Below are 24210 nucleotides of genomic sequence, written 5' to 3' on the forward strand. Positions count from 1 at the left end.
AGGAGTGGATTATCAAAATCAATATACATCTTAAACATTTTATTTAATCAAATGATAGAGTTACAATAAATTTTACACACTTTATCAAAAAAAAAAAAAAAGAAGACGGGCGAATCATCATCAAAGGGAAATAATAAAGCACATAGTATCTAAAAATCTTACCGCCTTACATTGAAAAGGGAACGAAAAAAAAATACGTATGTATAATATAAAACTAAGGTCACGTAGAAAATGAATTTTTAATCATGACCGTCATTATTAACGCTACAATTCTAACAACTGGAAATATAGTTGGTTACATTATTTACGAGGGATTTTATAGCTTTAACACAAGTTACACTGGTTTTCTCATTAATTTGTTGGGTAACTATAAACTATTATAATTTAAAACTTAACGTTATGAATAATGTAAAAATTATGTAAATACAGCAGTATACAAACTGGCATTACAAGTAATGGCAAGTACGGTACGGTAAAAATTAAACATATAGTTAACAAAAAAAAGAGATTCTAAACCAATTTTATTTTAAGTACATATTGCCGCGAGAACTTAATTAAAAAAAAAGAAAATGGAAACGTTTTAATAAAAAATTGTTTTTCATTTTTTAATTTTTATCTTATTCTTTTTTTAATCAAAACATACCAAACCTTATTTAAGTTACAGCAGTTAGGTTAAAAATGTTAAAAATAGAAAAGCAGGTACAAATATCTATTATATTTCCATTTCTCTTTTTTTCTTCATTTCTACAAGACATTTACTCATTAATATTGCATAGCTCCCGTATGCCCGAACAAATTGTTACGAGATGTAACAAACTCTGACTCTCAATCTGCTTACATTTAATTTTATTTTTATTGTTTTTGATGGGGTGGTTCTTTTTTATTTTTGATCGATCCAGTTACATTTCTTACACAATATCAAATCATTTAACCATTAAATTTTTTTTTAATGATTAAAGTTTGAATTGATTATTTTTCTTATTGTCCAACTTATTTAATTTCTGCCTTCTCTTAAACAACTATATTTCTTGCGTATTTTTATGCGTGTATCGTGTGACGTGATGTGTTTCATTCTGACATTGTGTGTATTTTTTAAGCGGACGGTGAAACTCGTTTTAAATTTTTAATACATATTTAACAAAAAAATGTGCAAACCTCCAATCCATAATTTCAAATTTTTTTTTTCAGGTAACTATCTTTCAGTCCATCTGTTTCCTTTCAAGGCAGTTTCTTGATATGAAATAATAATTAGGATAAGGCTACATAAATTTTTTTCTGGGGTTTATATTTTCGGTTATTATTTAAGATTCTTAAGTGGAAGAAAAGTTAATAATTATTAAAAAAATATATCGAGTTTAATTTATTTAATTTTGGAGATATTTAGATACATTTTTTTTTGTTGAGGGGGAGTAACTCAATTTTTAATTCCACTTTATCACATCGATAAATTAAAACGTTGAACCGAAGAAAAAAATTTGTCTTGATACAAATAAATGGCACATCATAAACCGATGATGATGGCGAAGAGAATTACAAATTAAATTAAAACCGAAACTAACACTAGCACCATCACTTGAATTAACACTTGATGTAGAACTAGAAATTTTCGGGTTAAAACGAGCGTTTTTTGAAAAACTGTTTGATGTTTTGGATGCCATGTAGCAAACTTTTTCAAAAACAAGTTCGAAATGAAATTTACCTTTAGTTTAGTAAAAAAATATAAGGATTCAAGAAAATTGATACATTTTTATTGAACTAAAACTAAAACTAACACTAGACCAAGAAAGTTTCTAGGTCTAGTGTTAGTTCTAGTTTTACACTAGTACTATTATTAGAACTAACACAAGATCTAGAACTAGAATCATTCGGGTTTAGCTGTCTTGAAAGACGTGCGGCTAAACCCGAATGTTTCTGGTTCTTGGTCTAATGTTACTTCTAGTGATAGTGTTAGTTCCAATTTTAATTATTATTCAGCGCCAGATTGCTGCATTTTTTTTAACTAAAACATTCCGAATGTTTCTAATTCTACGTCTTCTATTAATTGTAGTGATAGTGTTATTATTAGTTATAGATTTAGTTCAATTAACACCGGCCGTGAAAGCCTTCGTGCTTATAATTACAAATTAATTAAATTTTAAGGTAACTTAATGAATTTACAATAAAAAATGTATTAAAAATATATGTATATATGTATATATAGACATCTCTTTTAAGTTTGTAAATAAATGTATAGTTTATTTTTCATCTTTTATACAAATTTCCGTGACTAGTATTTATCGCATAAGATTCTCATTATCTGCACCGTTTAAGGTGTAGTGGTAACATTAACGTTTTCTTTTTACTCTACATCGAATTTTGTTTTTAATTTTATTAATTTTTATTTAGATTTAATCGAATTAGTAAACCTTACAAGTACAAAAAGAAAATAATAGTAATATTTACATAGTAGATAATAAACAAATAAATTTGTTGGTCTTTAAACGTGGTAACTTTAGAGTTTAGTAAAAAATGTTTAAATCATCCTTACATCCAGCAAGTCCTTTCAATTAAACAATCTCTGTGCAGATATGAATATAACATTAATTATCGCATATCTGAGGGGTGTTATTTAGTTTCTTGGTAACATTTTAACGGGAGTAGCCTCGCAAAAAGGGCCTTTTAAGTATATATAGCTTGTTTCGGTAACTTTAATAAATAGTGATTTGTAATGCCCACTTTAAAAAGAGTGCGCTAAAAACCTACGAATTAAAAATAGTTCATCTAACGTTTTAGCAGTAATTCTTGAAATCTCACATTTTAAACCCTAAATAAATCCTAAAACTTATCTTATTAATTGCGCTTTCAAGCACAATTCAAAAGGATATATTTAAAAGATCTGTGCGTCGTAATTAAGTGACAATTAAGTGAAAATAATTTTAATTTTACTAGAAATATTGCAATTATTACAAAATTTTATCATAAATAAGAAGTAAAGAGAAACGCCTAAGATCGAATCTAAATAGTAACAAATCACAATACGTACGTAGAACTTTTTTTATTTAGTATTTATCACGGTTTTCGAGAAAAGGGCCTAAACGTACTTTAGTAGATTAGAAAATAATAATAATAAAAATTAAAAAGGCAAAGTAGCCGCAAACATTCGCTCAATAAGCGGCGGCGCCGGGACGAGATCTTCTAATTTCAAATAAAATATTCGCTGAAGTCCCTGAATACTCAACGAGCGTAGTTCTGGCAGTTTTCCCAAAAGACGACTGAAGTAGTGCTGCTTTCTTTGCGCCTCTGCGTTATACGTAACGTGATCTTTCAGCGACGAAATTATTTTCATTTGAAGTTGTTCCACCCTTGATGGTTCTTTCAAACCGTGACGATCTAAAAACACAAAAAAGAAATTAATAATTCTTAAACTCAACTCATTTATTATAAAAGCTATAATTTTAACTTGAACGTTTTCTTTGTTCGCATCGACGTAAAAGAACTTGAGGAATATCCGTTCCAAAGGCGTCGGCAGCGGGATCAGACGCGGTTTTTGCCACCTCTAAATATAGAAAGCCAATTTACTGACTGGAATATGTGGACACACAACGTTAAACCAAAGGCAGCAAGAACATCGGCAGCATCGAAACAAACGTTACGTTACATAATCATCTTCTTAACTGCACATGTCGATTGCGCAATCACGGCCTCTTCGTCTATTACTGTTAATTACGTGAAGAATTTCGCCCGGGACTATAAAATTTTGCAAACTTGATGAATAAGGAAATATTTACGAATAACTAACTGTCTTTTAAACAAATATCTTTATTTTTATGGATAAAATTAAGTGACATATTCAATATCAATTAAAGTCCAAACTTTTATTTGGACATAATAATGTAATAACATTTCTTATTAACTTTAGAAATGGAGGAATTAATTAACAAAAATAGATGGAAGCCAGAACACAAAGAAGGTAGAACTCTAAGGTTCTATAAAAAAGACTTGTTGTAAACTAACACTACATTTATCCTAAACCATGTGATATGTATTGCAATGCCTGGGCAGCAAGCGACCTCTGCTAAACGCAAAACGTAGAATGAAAGATTTAGAATACGGCTACACTTGCAGGAGAATATGGTGAATTTTACCAGATTAAACCGAGGTTCGGCCTCTAGCTCCCTCGGCTAAGTTAAGGACAAACAGTGTGTTATTTCGCTTGCTGAGGCAGTGCAATTAATACCATATTCTCCCAAAAGTAGCTAACAGATACTGAAATGCCTCGGCCCATTTTTCAAACAACCGTATTTTGGATATTTTAATGTATGATCAAGATAAAGTTGTTAGGTACTTCCAGGTATCGTTGCATCGAGAGATTTTCAAATAATTTTACTGTTTAAAAATACGAAAATGGATTTGATCAACATCACTTGAACGATTTGGAATTCAATTTGGAGATTTAAAGTCTTCTGGCATCAAGAATCAAAATAAAGAGTTTCATACTACTCAGTTCTACCTTGCAGACTTGGTAATGTCTATAGCAAGATAAGGAGAGTGAACGATTGTACTAAGATATAAAGATAATATAGGCCAGTATCTTAATAAGAAATGAGAAACATTACAAAAAAAAAGTTATGACTATTTCATCCTTAACACAAAATCCTGAAATACTGTGTATATAAATATCTAGCTATATTGATTGTATGTGTATTCTTGGATGGTATAAAATCAATACCTACTCGTTTTATCCTCATGATGTGGGTGGAACAATAGATTCACTTAATTACATAAATAATTCATTTGTTGAATTGAAATAACTTTGTATACAGGGTGATTACAGAGTCTATTTAAAAAAAATCTTTTACAAAACATAAAATATATTATTTTTTTCTTTGTCAAAAACTTTCTACTTATGTACCATTTATATACCGCTGACACTAATGACACTAACTACCACGTATAATATTTAATAATAAATTAATATCACTGCTTGACTACACAAGTAACACGGAGGACTTGCAATAAATAAGGTTATGCAACTGAGTTGCAACTTGTGTGGGCTTTTTTGCATTTATTTTACGTAACGTACATAATCTGTTGTATTTGTTATTAAGGTTAATTCCAATACAATAAAAATTTAGTGGATGGTACTTGTTATATCATATCTTTATGGTCCCAACGTTAACGCGGCTTTTTTGTGAAACACCTAAACGTTGTTGTATAACACTTTAATCAAAATAAATTGAAAACTGTTGAAAGAGTTCTTTCTTAGTGTTAATAAATTTGTTCGTGGTATTAATAAATTTGTTCGTAGTATTAATAAATTTGTTGTTAGTATTAATAAATTTTTTCTTACTATCAATAAATTTTTTCAATAATGGTTCCTAGTTATAAACTCAGTGTGAGTTAGTCACACTAGACGAACCCTACTATAATTGGTTTTTCTGCAATGTTTGCACGTCTTAGACTTTTTTGTTGTGACACCTGGTTCAAGAGATCTTTTATGACACTCTTAGCTATTAAAGTATTTCGTGTCGTAAAAAAAGACATTCTCATAAAAATGTTATTTATACATATAAGTGAAATGAAAATTTAAAATTACTCACCGGTAACAAGATCCAGAGCGCACAAACACGCAAATGCTGATATATCGATCTCCATGGAGTGAAGGCTGTTACAAAACTCCATGATGGTGTGTAGCCAATCGCCGAAGGATCGTTGACACTGCTGCTTATCCAGCACGACCCCATTGCAAAAAGTTAATTTAGTATCATTGGGATGGGTGCGATAAGCTAATCGAAGCACAAATAGTTCTAAGGAAGCAGATTGAAATAGAAGCTCTTTATCCTCGGGACAGAGATCTTGAAATCCGGGAATCTTCTCGGCAAAATTTCTAATAACATCTACTGATGTTGTCAATAAGGTGTAAAACTGTTGAATTTTCTCAGCCTCGGATATCATAGGTTCTATAGGACTGGGCTCGCAGTATTGAGAATAATCTAAATTAGCTAAATCTGGCGTAGTATCAACGTGGGCTCGAACTAAAGCGGTTATTAGAGAAACCGGCGGGCTCGGAGGAGATTCTTGGGGAGACTTTGGTTTGGACGGTAGTCGTCCCCGCCTTCCCTTTAACGAATCCGTTCGGACGACTTCTTTTACCATTCCGACGGCTAAACACTTTTGAAACCTACAGAACTGGCATCGATTTCGCCGCCGTTTATCGACGGGGCACGCTTTATCAGCTAAGCAAACGTATTTCGATCCCTTTTGAACTGTTCTTTTAAAGAAACCTTTACATCCTTCACACGTGCGTACCCCGTAATGTTGACAAGCTGCAGTATCACCGCAAACGGCACAAAGCTGGGACGGACTTGGAGGTGTTGGTCCTTTCGGTTGTGTCGGTTGTTCCGAAGAAGCACCCGGTGAAGATGCCGCCGAGGAACAAACCGGAGGAGTTGGACCGGTCATTCTCATCTTAGGACTTTCACTGCTGCTGGTTGATTCGGATCGTTGAAGTGGTAAAGATGCTCGGCGTTGTCTCGGAGTAACCGAAGTGCTTATATGAAGCTCTGTAGTCGGGGAAGATTGGAACGAAGGCAGTGAGTAAGTATCTTGCATTAAAGTCTCAAAGCTTGGACTGCACTGGGGGGGAGGATAATAAGGACTAGTTGTATAATGATGTTGTTGATACTCGTAATGGTGTGACGGCGGAGTAGCAACGTGAGTTGGATGTTGATAAGAAACGTTGAAACATTCTTCGTCCATTTTAAAAGGAGTTGCGTATCTTACGGAATAAGTTTCTTGGAAGCTTGGAAGCGGAGCCGGCGATGATGGTTGCGATTGCAATGCTACGTCCGGAAATGGGTCAAGATCTTCTGGAGGAAGTACGGTGCTTGGATCGTCAGGAAATGGGGCACTTAGCAGGTCTGCGAAAGTGCTCGAACCGAAGGGAGCCTGAAAACAAACGTCGTCATGTCACATATCTTTTTAACTAAACGGCACCAGTTCAGTAGCTTTGTAATCTACTGCTTGGTGTCGACAGTATCTATTAATACGACTTTTCAGGGATCATTATAATTAGAATAGTACTACTACAACGCGAATCGCAACTATAATTAACACTTCTCTAATTTAAAAGTCTCCGCGATCAAATCACCATTGCACTTCAGCAAACAACAACCGCGCGCTGCAATTGCGTTCAAGTACTTGGTTAGTGATTTATTGCCTTGATCTGTTTCACCCAGTTTTGCGTCGCCGCGAGAGGGGGTTTTAATATGAGAGGCGTGGCCTCCACTCTACATTCATTCATTGGTTAGAAAGTTACCATGCGTCGTTGCTTAGGTAACGTCCCGACGCCTAATATGGCTACCAGGTTTCACTTTTTTCAACAAAAATTTGTTATCCACCAATGCCATTAACCGCACGGTCATTTACTATTTATAATTTACACGGCAATTTACATAAATTTTACTCCGTTATAATTACGGCTACTTGTTTTACTTTAACTTGATATAATCTCAACCAATAATATAGAATTCTAGAACTACTCGACTGTTGCATATAATATCACTGGAGCTGAACAATTAAAAAATTTTATGAAAAGTATTATACCTGTCTATTAATACTGGGTGACCCTCAGAAATAACTCGCTGTTATAATTTCTTTTTATTACTGTTAGAAGAAAATAATTTGATATATATATATATATAGAATATCATAGGAAGAAAAGAGAAATATATGGCTGCACTATTTTGGAGCTTATCATTTCCAATTAAATATAACAAGAAGTATCCCAAGGAATGAATTCATTCTCGAGCGATTGCCTTCAACACAACCATATTAGAAACGTATTTGAGAATCTTTGCGACGTGTCCAATAGTACAAAATTTTATCTTGCAAACTACCTATGGAATGTCAATGAAAGAGTTTCCAACTGTGGCAGTGTAATATGGGTTGCCTATCTTACTAGCCGAGGCACTAATAACCAGAAATGACAACATCAAACGAATGTTGGCGGACATCGTTTTATGACCTCGAGTTAAAATCTACCATCTTATCGCAGATTATTCACAGAATAACCAGAAGTGACACTGGCAGTATCCCGCTAAATCTGACGCCATATTATAGCGAGGTATGCTGCTATTGGTAGTAAAGATTGTCACTAATAGGTACTGCCGCCAGTGTCATTTCTGGTTATTCTGTGGCACAATGAGTAATAGAGATAAATTAAACAGAGACAACTTAATTTACCACCAAAAGCAACAATACCTTGTTTCCTCGCAACTATATGGCATTAGATTTGGCGGGATACCGCCTGCGTCACTTCTGGTTATCCTGTGGTCGAGGTCGCTTGCGACCGAGGCACTGCAGAACGTGTAGCCACAGAATAACCAGAAATGACACTGACGTCGATTCGTTTAATGTTGGCGGCACCTCGTTTTGTGACCTCGATTTAAAAATCCGCCATCTTAGCAAGAGTTACCAAAAACACAGAATCAAGGTCCGTTGAGTAAACATACTGTATTAGGTTATCCAACTCCCTATGAACGCTGTTGTTATGAACGTATCTGTCTTTAGAGACGTGCGATTCTAGTTCTAGGTATGGTGTTGCTTTTAGTGATAGTACTAGTGTAAAACTAGAACTAATACTATACTTAGAACTAGAATCATTCGGGTTTAGCCGTCTTTAGAGACGTGCGGCTAAACCCAAATGATTCTAGTTCTAGGTATAGTGTTAATTCTACATAGTAACAGTGCTAGTGTAAAAGTAGAACTAACACTAAATCTAGAACTAGAAACGCACGTCTCTAAAGACGGCTAAACCCGAATGTTTCTAGTTGTAGGTTTAGTTCTAGTTTTAATTGTTATGCAGTGGTAGACCTAGAACTAGAATCATTCGGGTTTAGCCGTCTTAAGAGACGGCTAAAATAATATAAACAATCTGTGTAGCTTCACTTTGTATTGGTGTAGGGTGTATTGTTAATTGAATTATTTATTTGTTATCATTAATTGTGTGAGATGTGTTGTGGCGGCTCGGCTTTATACAATTACATGATTTACTTTTTTTGATTAGCTTATCGGCCACATGCAGTCTTGGCTTAATAAAATTATATAATTTATTCTTTGTCATTAAGTTAGCTGAGGCGCTGCAATGCGTGTTGCCTGACTTTATAAAAATTTCTTATTGTTTGAAAATTTTAATTCAAAAATATAACAATTGATAAATTCAAAGAAAATAACGTTACATTTCCCTATAAACGAGGACAATATAAAACGATGAAATGGATAAAGTGCTGTTAGTGAAGAAATACGGATAACATTACCACACTGAAATGTCCAAAGCTCGATCTTTCCTTTATGCGGTTACCATAGGTGGTAAATGAACCGAAAGTTTTTCGCCGTTGGGTATCCATTCAGCGCGCAAACGTGCTATTGATTGAAATAATTGAAATTCAATTTAGTAACTCACCTAAATCGAGCAAATAGCCTCCATTAGCCGCACGAAATCTTACGCGATTATTGTCGAGTTGATCACGACAAAATATACAGATTATCAATTAAATTCTCTTCATTAAATTAAACTTTGCTTATACATTAATACGCCGTGTTCAAGTTAGATAGAGGAACTGATCGTTCGAAATGAGATATTAGTTAAAAAGTTTAGCGACGCTGGGAAAACCACCCACTCTGTACCTGGAGGTAATTACAAAGATTTATTCTCGTACTATTAGTTGTGCACTAATTGTGCCTACGCGTTGCACGGCCAACGATAGCCTAATAAAGTCAGAATAGACGTAGAAGTTGGAATTGAAAATTTAAATCGCGTCACTTTCCTCCTATACTAATACGTTTGTACTTAATTGAGTATATTTAACGAGGTAGTCTATTATCTCGTTTAGAACTATTAATGCGTCGATTAACGAAAAGGTCAACAAATATTAAAAAAGTTACGGTAATAAGAATTGCAGATTAATCGTGCATATAATATGATTTTATGATATTTTATTATTACATATTTTTGATTAATTAATTTTTAAGAAGTAAATACGACACGTATTATTTTTAACGATAACGTACCAAGTAAACATTATATTTCCTTTACATAATCACTTTCTTTTAGCGTTACGTAAAGCTCAATTTCGGCCAATTTTACGACAGTTGCACACGGTGAAATGTATCTTCAATATCTCTTTAAAGTAAATGGATTTAAAGTCTATATCATTTTTCTTATTTGTAAATGGAGAAACTCAATTACCAAAAATCTTTCCGGTGACGGCAACCTTGTTTCACAGCAACCGTTTAATTAAGCTTATCTCTGAACATAAACTTTTCCGCGATCTAAAGGTACTAATTTAGATATCAAGCTGGCCGCCTATAAAACTACTTGTAATAACAGGCCGGATATTTAATTGTTGGAACAGCAACGGCAGCGGAAAAACCACTACATGACTTGAACTACCACCGACTTGGTATAGTAAGAAAGGACGCTTAAATTAATCGCTTGTCCAATACATCATAATTACTTTAGAGAGAAACGAGTTAGTAAACCGGAATATGTGGAGCGAATGTGTAAATCTGTTGTAGAACCTTCGGATGTTTAATGCGTGTCTCAGATCTCAAGATAGACTCTTCCTCTTGAGCTATTCGCCCGCTACGATGTGAAGCAAGACGCATCGCGCGCTATAAGAATAAGACACAATGAGTTAAGTGATGATTTACTTTACCGATTAGGCATTACAGGCGAGTGTGTAATCCGGCGGCAATGTTAATCGGCTATCGGCATTGTATTGGTATTGCGTGGACGTGCAATCGCCTGACTTATTTCAATTGAGCCTTTGGAGCCATTCAACGCTTCACCGTTGCGTTATTATGTTTATGTCTTCTGGCGCTTCTAGATCTTTTTCAAAAGTCGACGGTTAAGCAACTTTCAAGATTTTTATGCATTTTCATTTTCTTATTGACAGTAAAGAAGAACTACTAATATAAAGGGAATTAAAACAATTTTATTTGATATTTTTAATAATAATCAATATGATATTCCGTGGAATCGTAATAGCTCCGATTTTAGCTTCGAAATTGTGACTCTCAATGTAAGCTCAATGTAAATAATCAAAAAAGTTTTATGACAAAATTCTTTCCGTGCTTTCCAAGCTTTTCTGGACAGAACTCATTGTGTCAGTTCTGCATATTAATTCGATGTTCGTCAATTTTTTGATCTACAAAATCTGATTATGTAGTTGTCTTCGGTTAGATCGTCATAATTTGTCAATATATATTTTTACACACATCTGGATTGTATAAATAACGGAATATGTTGAGATGAAATAAATATAAAAAAATAAACTATCTATATCATTAGAAAGTAAGCTTTAGTTAAAGATCCGTTAGAAATTCGATATAACACAATATACAATCTAATCTTTTAAAATTGTTGGGTTATTGTCGGCGAATATTCCGATACAAACCGAAGCTCTTAACGCTCTCCATTGTTATTCAAAGCGCTATACATCTCTTATAATACCATTTACAACTAATTAATTCATCATTGTTCCGGATCGCATTAAAAAATTTCCTATTGAATCGATTAAAAAAGTAAATAAAGCTGCAGCTTTCGAGGGCTCTCGAAGCTTGCGAAGTTTTTAACACCAAGTCCTAAATAAGAACATCTGTGGTGTTTACATACATAAACGAGCCGACGGGAGAATAAACTCCGTGTGTTTAGATATCAAGTTACCGTTCGCTATCTGACTGCGAGATCTCGCAGATATTGTCTGCGTGACAATCGTCGTGACTTATGGCGAACGGTTTTTCAAGCCGGGTATTGTTGCGGGGCTCTTTATAAATTATCATTGACTCGCCTATTAATATATTATGGTTCATAACATCCGTGACACAGTATATTCAATTAAACGTAATCAGTTTGAGTCCGCTTCGGGCCACATAAAATATGGTTACACAGTTTGCAATGCGGCGTTCTACATCCTTTGTTATTCTTCTAAAGAATTGATCATGACTATTGTGAAATGCCGCGCAATTTTCTTTTTACATAGGATTATGTTTATTTAACCTAAATAATATTTTACCATCGTTAAGTATCAGTTAGTAACAAGATGTTCTAATTGTAAGTTTGAAGGATTTCACGGCCGGTGTTAATTGAATTATAAAGAATTAACACTTGCACTACCATTAGAACTAACACTAGACCTAGAACTAGAAACATTCGGATTTAGCCGTGGTCTCCAAAGACAGCTAAACCTGAACGTTTAGATTGTTGTACATTTTTAATTGAACTAAAACTAGAACTAACACTAGACCTAGAACTAGAATCATTCGGGTTTAGCCGTCTTGAAAGACGTGCGGCTAAATCCGAATGATTCTAGTTCTCGGTCTAGTGTTAGTTTTAGTATTGCACTAGCAGTATCACTAGAACTAACACAAGACATAGAACTAGAATCATTCGGGTTTAGCCCTCTTGAGAGACGTACAGCTAAACCCGAATGTTTCTAGTTCTAGGACTAGTGTTAATTCTAGTGAGAGTATAAGCGTTAGTTCTGGTTTATTTCAAGATGTTTTAAATACTATTTTTTAAACTATAATTATCCTAGGTACTTAATAATAATACATTCTTCTAGTAAGGTTACTGTGACACAATATTAATTGTGAACAACGATTAAAAAAAAGTTAATTTATCTCTATAATATTACATGAATGAACCGATATTAAAATCATAAGAGGCAATAAATACTTCAGCCAAGTCCTTCTAGCGATTTATAAATGATACACATAATTAGTTTCAACGTTTATTTTTTTGCCGACCTGGGCAGTGACCATAATTAAAAGAAAAATTTTATATCTTTTTCTGCGAGAATAGATATACATCGGCTAATAGAATATTTTTTGCGCGATATCTATTATGACTTTTTCGCATACGTGGAAAATTATGACCATAAAATCGTGTGTACAGCCGGGTAATTACACAATGAACGCGACCAGAACGAAACATACTACACGCGGTTGCGAAGAAAACAAGAACCCAGACAAGCATGTTCAAACGCTTAGACTAAAAGGCTCCAAGAACCGTGAGAACTGATTGTTTGCTAATTTACAAGTACGATAGGCGGCGATCTGATTTATTAATGTTCCCCGTGTAAGTACTCAGTGCATAATTAATACTTTTTTGTAACGTTGAACGTGTGAAAATTGTAGGAATGATCTGACTATTAATGAAACATTGAACTTTTTAACGTACATCCTATTGTTATGCAAATGTGCGGACTATAATCTTAATCAACCTATTATTAAAATAGACTATTAACTTTTTTATTACAACTCATATTTTGCTTGGAAATTAAAATATCATAACAAATCCAATTTCAAAACTTAATATTTAGTTATAATATATCAAAATTATATAAAACACAACTCAAACCATATTAAAATAACTGCGTTATAACGTTAAATGAGACGAAAAACACGTTTAGATGTAGAACTGGTTCTTGTATGGACGACAACATCAATGCGCATGTAAAACAAAGTTTCGATAAAAGGTAACGTGATTTAAAACCTTTTGGGATGCAGTAATTTGAAATTATCTAATAAGAATTTTTCTAATAATAATCTAATTTCAAATTACTGCATCTGTTCGACGAACGGGGTATACCTAATTTTCCAATAAAAGGATCGGATTTTCAAAATATCTATTAGTTTTTGAGAATTTTAGCACAAAATTAAAAAAAAAATGTTCGTGTTACATTTTGTCATTTTTCGATATTTAAAGATGTTTCTAATTTTCTCGAACATCATCTAGAATGTTAATAAATACATCGAGATCAATCTTCCAGTCTTAATAGGAACAGTTGATGGAAAATTGGCATGTTATATGTCTAATTTAAAATTCACGTAGAAAAAGGATATATGAGGTGGAGTTGAGTCAATTTAAACCTTATACGTTAAAACCAACATAATTTGAAATGGAAACCACTCATCGTTTTGCTATTCGCCGCATAGACATTAACACCGACTTATGATTTACGAGCGGCTTTTGACACATAACGGTTTCTTCGAGAATAAAACGGAAGGATAATAAAATTCACGCCTTTTTATATCGTCCTTGCAATTAAGCGATGACGCCCGGTTTGTTTTAATTTACGTTTCACATTAAAGCTTTTCTATCTTTCTGGTTGCGAGGAATGCGGCGTCCTTAAACGATTTTAATAAATTTTACTCATTACATATAAACACTCTTTTATTATAGCATCTGGCCCGTAAGTTTCTGAATGATTACAACAATAAAAATGCACGACACGAAAAGCCAAGGTTGTTTATGGCATCAATGTTGCTTCCGTAATGGTTTCACATAATTTGTTTGCAGAAAGGCGATTAATATACGAGCGAAAAATTAATGTTCACTCCGAAGAGATTGATAATTAAATTCAAGAGACCATCGTCGTCTTGATGTGTAAGTTGTTGAATCATACTTATTATTGCGGGAAATGATTATGAGAGGACGTGTACAATACCAGATGCCGGCTTCGGTTAATTGAAACTCAAGAAATCATAATGGATTCGAGTATCGAGATTTAACCGACCATAGTAAGTATAATTATTTTAAACTGAAAGCATCAAATCGTACTTCAACGCGTGATTGATGGAAATGTGTAATGCGGTAATAATTTATTTCAAATAATTATTATTAAATCATTAAAAACTTACTTGGGTCTGAAGCAGAAGCATACTTGACTGGGGGCTGTTTGGCGCTGATGGCTGCGTACTTGCCGCCACCAAAGGGGCACTGGATACTTCGCCTTGTACAAGCACAGTACCTGCAACGAAACAAGACATTGAAAACTTAATCTATACATCTCGATTTATACCAACCACTAATGTTAGATGTTAGCATTATCCTCTACATTCTGACATGCACTTAACTGTTAACGCTTAATGTTTCAAACATGGGAATTCAAGGTACGAACACGAGGGCGACTGTAAATTCAATAAGCCGGTTTTACGGCGCCTTCGTTTTATATAGGGTTGGTTCGAGTTGCCATAATAAACCAACGGGGTGTATTAGCTGTGATATAGTCGTCCTCTAGGGACTCGAAGTCGCTGATATTTGAAGCCCCTATAATAATCAGGACGATATGAACACAGGCTTATGGCCCGTGACGAGCGCTTTCTATAGCCCCACACCTACAACTTGATTATGTGGGGCTTTACGGTGCAAATTTATGCACTCGGGAAATTTGTGATGAAATTACATAAAAAAAAAATTAATCAGTTATGAAATTTTATTACCATTTATTGTTAGCCATTTACCATTAGTGTTTTTATTTCAATATACACTATAATTTTAAATTAAAAGTTTCCTTGGAGACTTTGCTTATATAACATATTAATTTTATTTGTTCTAATTTTTATATATTTTTCTCTCGCGAAATACTCGCAAAATCTTGTCTCTCATAAAATGCAACATAGCTTAATAGTACAGGCTATTAAGGCTATTATTATTACTAGGAACATTCGGGTTTAGCTGCATGTTTCTCAAGACGGCAAAACCCGAATGATTTTAGTTCTAGGTCTAGTGTTAGTTCTAGTTTTAGTGCAATAAAAATATGCAACATAGTGATATCTTATGCTAACTAGCGGTACCTACCACTGTCACTAGAACTAACATTAAACCTAGAACTAGAAACATTCAGAAACATTAACACATTGTACCACCTCGGCCGCAAGCGACCTCGGCAAAACTTGCGGCAAAGATTCTATGATTTCGCCAGAATGACCTCGGCTTAACTTATGGCAAAGCATCTAAGACTTCGCCAGATTATGATGGAGATGTATGATTTCGCTTAAAAACGTTGTCCGAAAATATTACCTGAACGTTTCAGGTTTACCCCTGCGTTTTTTACATTTTTATAACAATTGTATCAAATCAGATTTTTGAAATTTCTAATTCAGCATGATCTTAATAAATTAATAAAAATTATTGTTTACTCGAATTAATTATTTGCCTCGTTTTGATCTTCTAAGTGGACGAACTTTAATCTTTTTAATTTCATCGGAAGTCATGATTACAGAGTTACCGTCACTATTACTTAACAATCTATACTTACGTTTATCTGTAATTGTACATTACACCTGTTGAGACACGATCAAAGGATAATGTCGATCGTAATAGCCGGTAATCTGGTCTTTTCGAGGTGCCATAACTCGGTAAATTTGAAATTCTATAGTTACTACTTAGCGCCCCGTTAAAAATACCACTTGCCCCATCGGCGAGTTACTTACTATATCATCGGTCGAGAAGGTGTTAACTTTGCACTACGTACATATTCCGTATGTAAATGCAACTCACGCCCGCAATCCTGCAATGCATACCGTGCATAATACGAAATTATACCGTGAATGCATAATCTAAACGTCTTTCGCCTTCCTTTACGCGTAAAATACTCGATACAATGGTTGATCTGGCGGAAGAAAGCTATAGTCCGATGACTCGTCCCGCAAGTTATCTTACAAACGTCTCAACTAGCCATTGAATCGTTAATGAACTATTGAGGCTTTGGATTTTCCGATGTACATAAGCATAGTGGCCTAATCGATTATTATTGAGTGGGTGGAATGATGAAATTTGGATTCTAAATTCTAATGGAATAGTTTAACGAGAAATCAAATACGGATATACATAATTCTATTGGTGACGCGATTAATGACCAAGGTTGTTGGAAACTATTTTGTTTTTTAAATATTTATACATTTTCAAGATAAAAATCTTGCAAAAATTATTAGATGAATTGAACTTTGATGGCTGTCAGAAAGTTTTTCCCATTTATCAAATCGAAACAATAAGGTTTCCCTAAGGCCAGCCATCGATTTATTTTTAATTTGTCAACAATGAACACCGCCCAACGTCGACGGGGAAGTGCAGATTTGCCTCCGAGCTGATGGCGGTCTTAAGACTTCATGGTATACCCAAAGATGGTGGGCGTTGTTAAATTGTAGAGCGGCGCGAATACTAGAAACGTGTTGCAATTGTATTCTAATGCCCTGGCGAAAAGATTTCTTGGTTATATAACCGAAGAGGTGTACTTCGCACACTACAAAACCGAAGAAGTAACGAAACAACCAAGAAACTGGTCGTTATTCGAAACTGTAAATTAGGATTACATAATATTTAAAAAAAAGATGATATAAAATGGAATTATTTTAAAACGTGGGAAAGAAAACGATCGACATACAGATAATTATATAAATTTAAACGACTTTTTTATGTAGAAATGGATCCGTGTGCATCTTCAAGGATAACCAATCAATCGCGTCTGAAACCTAGCTCAATTATAAAAAGAAAAATGAATTACCATACCTATTCGTCTGTGCGAAAGAAAAAAATGCGCGAAGGTCATGTATTGAATGCTGAATATTTATCAAACGTGTAATTTGTTTCGTTTATTAGGGTTAGCTGTATTTTTTCTTATAATTGCTGTTTTGCTCTCTCGCCCGGACGATGATGACTGTTTGCTGCAGGTTCTCTCAAATAGCCACATATTTCACGCCGTACAGTTACCTATCTTATAATATTACGTAACCATAATACGCAACATAAAATGCTCCCAAGGTTTTCTGACATCCGATTTTCGCCAATGATTATCTCAATAGGTGAGTCAGTCTTAAAGGTAGATTATAATTTTGTGACTTGTACGGAAGTCGAAGAACGAATTAAATCAAATTGGACCGCCCATGTAATGGGTGACCTCGTGATACTCTACTTTACATAAATCTATATTTTAACATGCGTATGTAGATAAGGTTGGAAATTGCGAAACATATTTTCTATATCTACTTAGATCTTATAGATTGTATTTCTTTTTTTTTAACCACTTCATCACCAATCCACTTTTGGTAGAAGCATCTTGGTTTTACGGTAAACACTATTTCATAACACCAATTCTGTAAAACTAGAGTTTACCACACCAAAGCGTTCGGAGAATGTTTAATTAAAATAGCTCAGCATATCTCGCTAATTTATATTACCGTGCGCGGATGAAACGCTAATTAAGCCCACGGACCATAACAATAATTGTTCAATGCTTGTTGCTGCGATTGCAAAATAGCTGTTTTGTCGTTGAAAATTATGACCATAAATATTTACTAATGATATGAAGGTGGAACAAAGATTCTTCACTTTTCCTTATATGGATATTAACGGTAATAAACTATATAGGCCAAAAGGTAACTTGTGTGTTCAGAGTAATAATTAAAACTAACAATTCTCTTTAAAGTACAACTACAAATTTTTTAAGTGGTAATTATATATATATCCTTCTCTTCCTCTCCTCATCGGTATCTGTGCCTCTCAAGCTTGTTTTACTTGGTGTTCAAAGTGTTCTCCACAGCAAGTTCCTCTCTGACCTCTTGATTTCTAACTCTGTCTTGTCTGCAATTTTTATTGATATTTATGCATCTGATGCATAAATCTAATGGTAAAAGTACAAGAAAGCAATATTATTAACAATAAAGTTTGCTTTCTCAACAACAAAATGTAAAACAACGATTTGTTGAAAGAAATGTTATTTAGAAGTCGTAAAATTATATTGCTTATCTTGTTCTCTTTAGACCACACGCGAATTGACCGTTGTACAACTTCCTGGTTATTCTACTTCTAGCTCCAGTTCAATTTCATGGACAATTAAGGTGTTTGTAGTAATAGGATATTATAACGCGAAAAGGAATTTTTTACCTAATAAAGAAACGCCAAGTGTTTAACATGGTATAACGGCACTAAGATTTTAGTACTGACCTAGATCTAGCAGTATGTGTGGTACATCTAACATATTTATTAGATCTTATCGCCACTACTAACATCTAGCAACATTATTTAGATAGTCACAGAAAAAATTAAGTCAATTGGATAAAAAGGGAAGAATACACGAGTTGGTGTGATTACTTTTGCTTGAGATGTAACATGTGATTAAGATAATGGGGTTCGTGGCGTAACAGGTAATGTAACATAACGTAATACTCGTGCTTTCGCCTTTTCGGTACAACTGAATTTCGTCTTAAACTTTCTAAAATCTTTCAATCAATTACCGAAAATTATTGATGCGCACATCGAATAACAATGTATCCACTTTCATCGTAAACTTCAACGAGGTAATGTTAAAACAACGACGGTTAAACAATCGCGTTTCATCTTTACGAGAGTTTATTGAACGCACGAGGTCTCCGTGTGTATGTAAACAAACCGGTGAATGTGTGTTTATATCCGGACAGACAATTGGAAAATGGGAATGTTAATGGGCATGGTAAACAACTCGGCGAGATGCACCGATATTATAAATTCTAATCGGCCGGTGCACCTTACATCACGCCGAAGAGGCCGATAATAACTCATTCGGGCCGGACCTACACGACCGTCCCACCCTGACACACTAATTCTTCTTGGAGAAACCATCACCAGGCTACGAACAATACTTTTACCTGGTTAAGTGACCGTTTATCATAGAGTTACGCAATCGCGCGGTTTGTATCATAATTAATGTGGTGAACGTGGACGATCGGCGCCTACGTTTCAGAGAAGCCGGCCTAGGAAATAAAAAGGGAAACGGGGAAGAATTTACGACAGCTTCGCAGAGGTTATTAGCGGACAGGTGCGAACGAGGAAATTAAACACGTGTTAACTGAGGCTATTCGCGAATGACAATACTCGTCTCAGTAGAAACTCTCTTTTAACTTTTTTCTGACTTACTATTTAACATCTAAAAATCTCTAATTAAGAACATGTTATAAGGTAATATACATACATTACGAGTGATTAATCAGGAAACTTCTTCACACTCCATGGTATCTCCATACAACATTGTAAATTTTCGCAAGCGCCTGTAAACTGCGGTGGCATTCCGCAGGATGTTAACTTCTACAGATCGTATTTTCACGCGTATCGCCTTATACAGCCTCCATGTATGTATAAGCCGGACGTCATTTTGCCTACTTTTATATCGGCTATACCAGCTGTAGCCACGCGAATAGATGTGGGTATTTGTTAACTTCTTCTGTATAATTAACCCGGCTGTTAATCAACGTCTTTTTTAATTATGCAGCAAGAAATTTTAATTAGATATCATTTTTTGCGTGCTAAGAAGATAGATTGGTGGACACACCTTTTTCGATATGTGGTTTCGCGAGTACATTTCCACAGAGATATAGACTGATTGAGTAACTCAGGTGGAAATTTTATGTATCTCCGATCCATTAACGTTGATTTAATGGAACGCGCTAATTACATTTAGATCAATTAGACAAATAGTTAATATAACAATATAGAAGAAAAATGTTACAGGAGTTTCTGCACACTAAAAAATCTAACCCTCATAAACCATAACAACAGGAATCAAGCGAAAATCTTCTCACTACTCATAACTAGTTCCAACCGGTGTCTAGGAATGTTGTGAAAATTTCCAAAATGTTAAAATGAGTTGGGTTGAGATTTACATTACAAATATTTATTACTACCTAAAAACCATCACTACCTGGGTACTTAGAGGTTGCCTTAATTTTTTGAAACTCAAAATGAAGGCAAGAAACTGAGAACGGAAGTAACTCATACCTCTACAATTTCTGTCACCTCCCCAAAATCGTTATCTGCTTTATGTCATTCGGAGGTTTCTTTGTTTCTTCGAAATGTTCAAATTTTTTTAGCACCATCATATTTTCGTACTCTGTAACTAAAAGTATACATTATATTGCAAGTATGAGAGCTGTTCTCGAGGTATCTATAAACAGTATACAAGACCATAAATTGCACGCGTTTCTGGCCAAGTCAGATTCTGAGTTGTTGAAGAAAGTGGCGAATTTGGAACAATTCTTTTTTCTTTCAGTTTGTTTCTATTCTACTTGATGCTGTATCTATTACGGGTTTTGATACTAACTTGATGCACTAAGAAGGCAAATTTTCAAAGATCTCTCATTTAAGATAAATCTATAAGAAATTATCAAGAGCGATAAGAGAGCATATAATAATTGCCGCACAAACCTTGAAATTGTAGCAGAGATGGCGCAAGAAAATAAACGATAAGTTCTCTTTCATTTCGATCCTTAAAAAAGTACAATCCGATTAAGACATAGTAGCCAATAAGATCACCTTGGGGCTGTGCAATTATGCTCACTCACGTGATTTTGAAATTAGCCTCATTGCTAAATGAAATGCTATCGATATCATCAAGATGTTTCATCACTTCGTTGAGAAAGAACAGAGAATGTAGAGTATAGTAGAGAAAACTTATGTATAATTACTAGCTACTTGAAAATACAAATTTTTAATAGTATCTATAGAAATACAGTAGTAAAGTATCGTACATCGCTGATGATATCTAATGATAGATGGGCAAGTGTAATTTTTACGCACATAAATACAATAGCGTTAAAGAAGTACATGTACCTGTCGTGCGGTTATAATAATGGGCATAACAATTACCTCTTCGATACATTATTGAGCATCGGTTTGTCGATAAATCAGTTCCGAGCGATCTACGGTTACCGCAGAGTAACCTTCATACCGTAATGGCGCCGATCTCTGCACCATAAACATAAAGAAGATGTAATAGTAGTCCTACTAATGGTAACTCGAGGCTTGAATCGATTACGGATCTATAAATGCGCGGTAATTACATATGATGCAGAAGACACCGCATCTCTTATTCCATGCATTGCACACTTAAATATAAGAAGCTATTATACAAATAATTACCTGAAGAATAATACCTACCAATTTACACTTTTAACGTTTAAATCGATAATTTATTGAAGATAAAAAAGTGGTGATATAAACCTTCGATTTTCTTTTAATTCTAATTAGTGTTAATTAAGTCCGTGTCACAACTCAGATATCGGATGAGTAACTAGCTACTTAATAAATTATGGAGATGTCGGTACGGGATGAGCAGTAAAAGGAATTCCGATTTATTGAGCGTGTCGTCGCTGTAATGCAAATATATCTACAGTTACGCAATTAATTTGTTGTAGCACTATCAATTAGACGTTATACATATATGGAGAATATGATGATCTCCTTCATTGTGTTATTGAAATAAAATAATTAAAAGTGTTTATATAGTTGATTATTGTAGACGTGTAAACTTCACCATCAAATGAAATAATGATTAAGTTGGTACAAGTTGAATGGGTTATTAGCCATTCCGAAAGACCGCAGGTAGGTCGCGCAGGTTGTTTTATTGCGCCCATTTGCGGCTTCGGAAATGCACGATTCCAATGAAACCTATATAGAATTTCATAACGGGCATAACGAATTAACGTGTCACAAAAGCGTTATTAACATTTTGTCCAAAGACTATTTGCCTGATCACGATAATATTGTCGCCGGCGTGCTGATACGATCTTTATTATTTCTGGTCCATAAGCTCTTCAGGAAACCGCGACAGTCTTTCATTTTAGTCGTGCCCGTCTGACTTCTATACAAAGAACGGGGCATAAATATTCTCGGTGGACATGATTTCTGCAACACGTAGGCATTATGTACACACGGATCGCCCCTAATGCGGTACGCCGTCTTATAGCTATGTTAGACGTACTACACGATTTCGCAAACGGAATAATTTGAGCGCCATAACTCTTCCGCTTTCATACGAATGAAAATGACTAATACGTGCAATAAATTTCAGAATGAGGAGTTGTAATGTTTATAATAGGTTCGGGCGCAGTCTTAGGTTACTTACGATGATTTGCAAAAGCCGATATTATCCGTGATTTTACTCCATTACCGCGTTGCTGAGAATGTTAAAGTTCAATTACGGGAGAGTATAAACAAGTCGAATATATTTGTCATCATTTTAGTATTTTATGAAATTGAACAATTTATTAAAATTCTAAATATAGGGGTAATTTATGAGTATCATAATTATAGTCGGAAATCGTAAAATTACCGGCAAATTAAAATTCTTTAACTGGTCAATAGCAGTCACGACGTATAACTGTAAATTAATTGTTTCCTTTGAAATGTCGCTAAAGACACCGACTTTAAATTCTTAAAATATTAAGAATATCTCAAGTGTCCGCAAGATATAGACAAAACCATTGTTCTATTTAAGGAACCGTTCAATTCATACTAAAACAATTTACCGTTTTCTCTCTTGCGGTTAAGTAGCTTACAAACTCAATAGTACTTCAATATTTACCATCTCGTAGCCGATTGTAAATATTTGCTCTTCTCAATGGGCGTTTTGTGTGAACTTTTTAATACAAATTCCTAAATTTAATTAAAATAATTGGTAACGATGACATCAAATGGATCGTAATAACGTTTAAAGAGATTAATTGACTTCGATGAAACGAGAATTCATTAAATACGACTAGTCCTCAGAGACTTCAATGTTAAGTCGAGCCACAAACGCGGTGACATCTACCTGCGAGTAAGTGACTAACCTGAATGTTTAAGGGCGTGGTTTAAATTACTTTTTGAATGAAACGAACAAAGGAAAGCAAAATAATTAGCACCAGGTCAGATCCGCGTTGATGGTATTATAACAACGTGTGGAGATGAAAGAACGCGGAACGACGACAACACCGCGTATTCAGTTTGTTCGTTATGTACAGGATGCTGGGGGACTATTGCTAAACGATCCCGCCGGTGGTGTTGCAATGGTATTGCTCTGTCTTGATTCTATTTTCAAACGGTGACGTTATGATTAGGCGCGTAATTGACTTGTGAAGGAATTACGGCGAAAAGATTTCTCTTTGGTGTATACACGTCAGATTAATAATTTTTTTTATAACTTTTCTACTCCTCATCTTTATGAATCTTAAATAATCTTTATGGCACCTCACCAAGAAACTTTCACCATTAAAACCCTGAGGCAACACACGATAAATCACTATTCTGGATGTTGCATCAATAATTTTAATGAAAAATCTCACACTTTTGTTAGTATAAAACAAAATTTACCTAGACATAATAATATTATGGTGGTAATTGTAGGTTAGATGGCAAATTTAAAAGGGCACAAAATAAAACATTCCGCGCTCCACTTAATTCATAAACCAATCGTTCTAAAAGTCAATTGAGTTTAATTAATATGTTGCGGGGTTACGTGCAAGTGCGCAGGTATCATAAAATAGAAGTGAACACAGCGCCAGCGCCTTTGATCTGGCTGATCGCCTGAGTTAAATATTACAAAACAATGTCGGGCGAATAGCAGCGAAATAAAACGCGCGACAACTGTGACTTAA

The 24210-nt window shown here is 34.5% G+C and overlaps 1 protein-coding gene across 1 annotated transcript in view; it reads right to left on the reverse strand.

Moving 5' to 3' along the window:
- Positions 1–24: 24 nt before the first annotated feature.
- Positions 25–24210, reverse strand: part of LOC111427988 (Hormone receptor-like in 38) — a 45814-nt gene continuing 21628 nt past the window's right edge. The window contains exons 2-4 of the mRNA XM_023063371.2: positions 14686–14795; positions 5580–6927; positions 25–3369 (exon numbers count right to left, since the gene is read on the reverse strand). Coding sequence (XP_022919139.1) covers positions 3113–3369; positions 5580–6927; positions 14686–14795 — 1715 coding nt within the window. The 3' untranslated portion in view covers positions 25–3112. The remainder of the gene's footprint in view (positions 3370–5579; positions 6928–14685; positions 14796–24210) is intronic.

This window comes from Onthophagus taurus, chromosome 6 (assembly GCF_036711975.1).
Source record: "Onthophagus taurus isolate NC chromosome 6, IU_Otau_3.0, whole genome shotgun sequence".
Taxonomy (NCBI): Eukaryota; Metazoa; Arthropoda; class Insecta; order Coleoptera; family Scarabaeidae; genus Onthophagus; species Onthophagus taurus.